Source organism: Chiloscyllium plagiosum, chromosome 23 (assembly GCF_004010195.1).
Source record: "Chiloscyllium plagiosum isolate BGI_BamShark_2017 chromosome 23, ASM401019v2, whole genome shotgun sequence".
Classification (NCBI taxonomy): domain Eukaryota; kingdom Metazoa; phylum Chordata; class Chondrichthyes; order Orectolobiformes; family Hemiscylliidae; genus Chiloscyllium; species Chiloscyllium plagiosum.
Window position 1 is genome coordinate 57,296,872 of NC_057732.1, and position 4,052 is coordinate 57,300,923.

Sequence of the window (4,052 nt, forward strand, 5' to 3'; positions counted from 1 at the left end):
GACTGGGACAACGCATCTATCCTGGGACAGGCTAAGCAAAGACATGTCAGAGAATCCCTAGAGGCCTGGCATTCCAACCACAACGCCATAAACAAACACATAGATCTCGATGCCATCTATCAACCCCTCAGAAAACGAACAGGAAATGACATCACCACAAACCCCAGGAACCCCATCCAGGAGAAAGATATAAATAGACAGCAGGAGACAACAGCTTCGCTTCACTTGGAGGTCGCCACTGATGATGTTACCTAGCCAGGTAATGAAACGTCTGGATATCAAACCTACAGCTCAGCAAGCAAACCTACACCCTGAGCTACAAACTTTCACAAACCTTGCAAGAATAATGAATGTCTGGTGCTTATTTAAATTTCAACAAATTAAAATATGCACAATTATTTCACTACTTACTTGTGAATTCCTCTTGAACACTGGATGAAAAATCTCACAATTTAGGAAGGATAAGGAGGACGTGGCTTGATCTGTGCATTTAACATCTGCAAGCTGAGAAGAATTTAAAAGGATTAAAGGATTAGGTGCAAAAATACACGAGGTCAAGTGATGAAACTCAGAATTCCGATTCAATTCTCTGATTTCAACATGATTGAATCACAATTTGTTTTGCAGACACAATGGTAACCCATATGGCACTATCAAAGACAAATACTTAAAGGGTCGATGCTGAAATGACCTATAGACATAACAGGAACTGATTGATCTTCACTCACTCCGAATGCTGATTCATTGTCCCTTCTAGAAAAGGAGAACATAAACACATGGGCAAGGAAGAGAACTTGGTTCAATCTACCATAAAAATCCTGGAGATTCCTGGATCTCAAACCTAACTGGACTAATCACACAGACTCTGTGACAAAAGCAAAGTACTGCAAATGCCAGAGATCTGAAATGGAAACAGAAAGTGTTGGAGAAACTTAGCAGGTCTGGCAGTTCCTATGGAGACAGAAACAGATGTAATGTTTCAAATCGAATGATATTCTTCTTTGGGGTTCTCTCACCACAGATGCTGACAAACCTGCTGAGTTTCTCTAGCATTTGCTGCTTTTAAAACATAGCCACAGTGTGTATGAGTGCAGGTCATAGACCATGAAATCTGTGATGAGTAATTTACCTTCTGGCTCCCCATATCCTGTCCATCATCTACAAGGCACAGGTCAGGAGTGAGAGAAGAAATTTCCCACTTGCCTGGAGGAGTATAACTGGAACTGCACTCAAGAAATTCAAAACGATTTAGGTCAGAGGAGGTTTTGTCACCTTGCTATGTGATATCACCAGTGGATCTTTAATAAGGCGTTGGTGGTCTGTCCAATCTGGTATTTATATGTCGCTGCTTGTCAGTACTTCCGGTTGTATATCAAAGTGGTTTGTATACAGGGTCCAGTTCAATGTGTCTATTGATTCAGTTCCAGGTGGAGTGCCAGGTTTCAAGGACTTCTCTGGCATGTCTCTATTTTGCCTGTGCTAGGATAGTTACATCATCCGAGTTCAATTTGTGATCATCATCTGTGCGGTTGGAAATGAGAGTGCTGGTTGTGTCTGGCAGTGGCGAGCTGATATTTGTGCACTCATATGGTCAATTTTCTTCTTGTTTGTCCTAGGTAGTGTTTTAATAGCCTTTGCAGGGTATCTTGTAAATAAGATTCATCCTGTTGGATGTGGGTGTCGGATCTTTAACTTTTGAGGAACTGGTGGAAGATGTTTACTGGTGTGTGGACCACTAAGATTCCCAGAGGTCTGAGTAGTTGGGTAGTTATCTCTGATATGCCTTTGACATATTGTTACGACACGGGTTAAACCCTCCTGCTTATTTAAACCTGCAACACAGAAATGATTTAACCTGTGTTGTAATCTGTTAAAATTTGAGAGGCCAAGAACTATCCCAAAGGTCACTATTTAAAGTAAAAATTAACAACTTTATTTTTACTTAAGAGTCTAACATAGAATAATTAACTAACAACTATTTACAACTCCTTTCTCTAACTTATCTTTTACTTTCCCTTCTATAATACTGGTCCGATAAAACTCCCAATTAGGATTTACCAAAAAGATTCAAATTTCAAAACCAGCCAGATGTCGTATCTTCTCCTTGTATCTTCCTCTGCCTTCTTTTTTTTATTTTTAGGGATTTCTGTTTCACGGGTCATTGATGGATAAAGGCATCTTTAAGTGCGCTATTCTGCGGTCAGTCTGGATATGTTGGTGGCTTGTCAGTTCTACTCTAATTGTTCAATTTTTTTTCAGTTTTATACCCCAAAGCATTGGATCATTTCATTGGTGTTAATATTGTCAAAATATCAAATTCAAACTTGACTGGAGTTTGGTATTTTGGGGCATAATTTAAACTGATTGGCCAAATTTGAATTAGCTTTTTGTCTCTTAGTAACCCAGGTACTGCTAGCTGCAGGACCAAATGTTACATTGGAAATTCTCCAGCAATCTGTGTGCTTGCTAAGTCCTTCAACTCCCTTAAAGGTACAGTACTCCTTACACCTTCATAACCCATATCGTATGGTCACTATCCTGTCTAGTTGTGTAGTGCTTTCTTCTTTGGGTTTGTCCAACAGGATGAACATTATCTACAGGATACCTGCAGTGTGAAAAATACTACATAAGATAAAGAAGAAAACTGACCATAGGAGTGCACGGACATCAGCTCGTCACTGCCAGACACGACCAGAACGCTCTCATTTACAACCACATAGACAACGAAGGACACAAAATCAACTGGAATGATGTAACCATCCTAGCAAAGGCAAAAGAAACACGTCAGAGAATTCCTTTAAGTCTGGCACTTCAACTGGAACTGAATCAATCGACACATTGAACTGGACCCCGTATACAAACTCAGATACAGAACCGAAGGATCAACAAACAGAGACGTATAAATACCAGATGGGACAGACCACCAACACCTTATCAAAGACGCACTGTTGATGTCACCTAGCGAGGCAACAAAATATTTATAGAAAAACATACTGGCTCGGCGAATGAATCCACGACTTCATTCGTAATCCGAGCTACAAATCTTCTCAAAAACTCTAAAAATATTGAAAACAGTTGCAGTCCCAGTACTTGTCCCTGTGGAACTTCACTAGTTACAGCTCATATATCTGTTGTCTTACAGAAACATGGAAACCCATGCCAATTTGATGAAATTTAACCCTGCACCAGTGAAGTTTCAGCGGTCTTAAGGGCTTGAGAGGCTCTGAAACCCAAAGGAATTCAATCAAAAGCAGCTAACAAGGTAGAGGTCTGAGTAACCTGTCTGTGCCTTTGCTGACATCACTTTTACTGTGCAAGTAAAAGCAATTTTCTAAGACTACATTTGTGGCTGTTTGATGAAATATCGGGTTTTAAAATTTCCATTTTTATAAGGCCACACAAAATGTATTGCTTATTGCCACTTCCACATATTGCACATTCTTCAATCCTATGTACCAACTCATCCTTTCATTTGTTTCATGATGAAACCTATTGGGTAGCTATGCAATCAGTGGATACATTGCTTTGTGTAGAGAGAAGTTGTAGTTGTAATAGCTTTTACACAAAAAGAATAACAAACTGAAAATCTGAGCAAAGATAGCAATGAACACTATTGGTCTGATGATAGGCATTCCTTCTACTCCTCTTCCTTTATGTTTTTGTCAGATGGTGCCATTAATTAACCTCTGTAGGGGAGGCAATGGCCTACTGGCAGTCCTGCTGGACAGTTAATTCAGAGATGAAAATGTGTTCCTGGAAAAGCACAGCAGGTCAGGCAGCATCCAAGGAGCAGGAGAATCGACGTTTTGGGCATGAGCCCTTCTTCAGGAATGAGGAAAGTGTGCCAAGCAGGCTAAGATAAAAGGTAGGGAGGAAGGACTTGGGGGAGGGACATTGGAAATGTGATAGGTTGAAGGAGGTTAAGGTGAGGGTGATAAGGTGAGGGTGATAGACCGGAGTGGGGGCGGGGACGGAGAGGTCAGGAAGAAGATTGCAGGTTAGAAAGGTGGTGCTGAGTTCGAGGGTTGGGACTGAGACAAGGTGGGGGGAGG

At 40.8% G+C, this 4,052-nt stretch overlaps 1 protein-coding gene across 3 annotated transcripts in view; it reads right to left on the bottom strand.

Annotated features, from left to right (window-relative positions):
- Nucleotides 1-4,052, bottom strand: part of LOC122561888 (integrin alpha-E-like) — a 354,449-nt gene that overhangs the window by 133,394 nt on the left and 217,003 nt on the right. For all 3 annotated transcript variants that reach the window (XR_006315137.1, XM_043714220.1, XM_043714221.1), the window contains one exon: nt 412-504. Coding sequence is in view for 2 of the 3 variants with exons in the window: in XM_043714220.1 (XP_043570155.1) it covers nt 412-504 (93 nt within the window). In the remaining variant the exon portion in view is untranslated. The remainder of the gene's footprint in view (nt 1-411; nt 505-4,052) is intronic.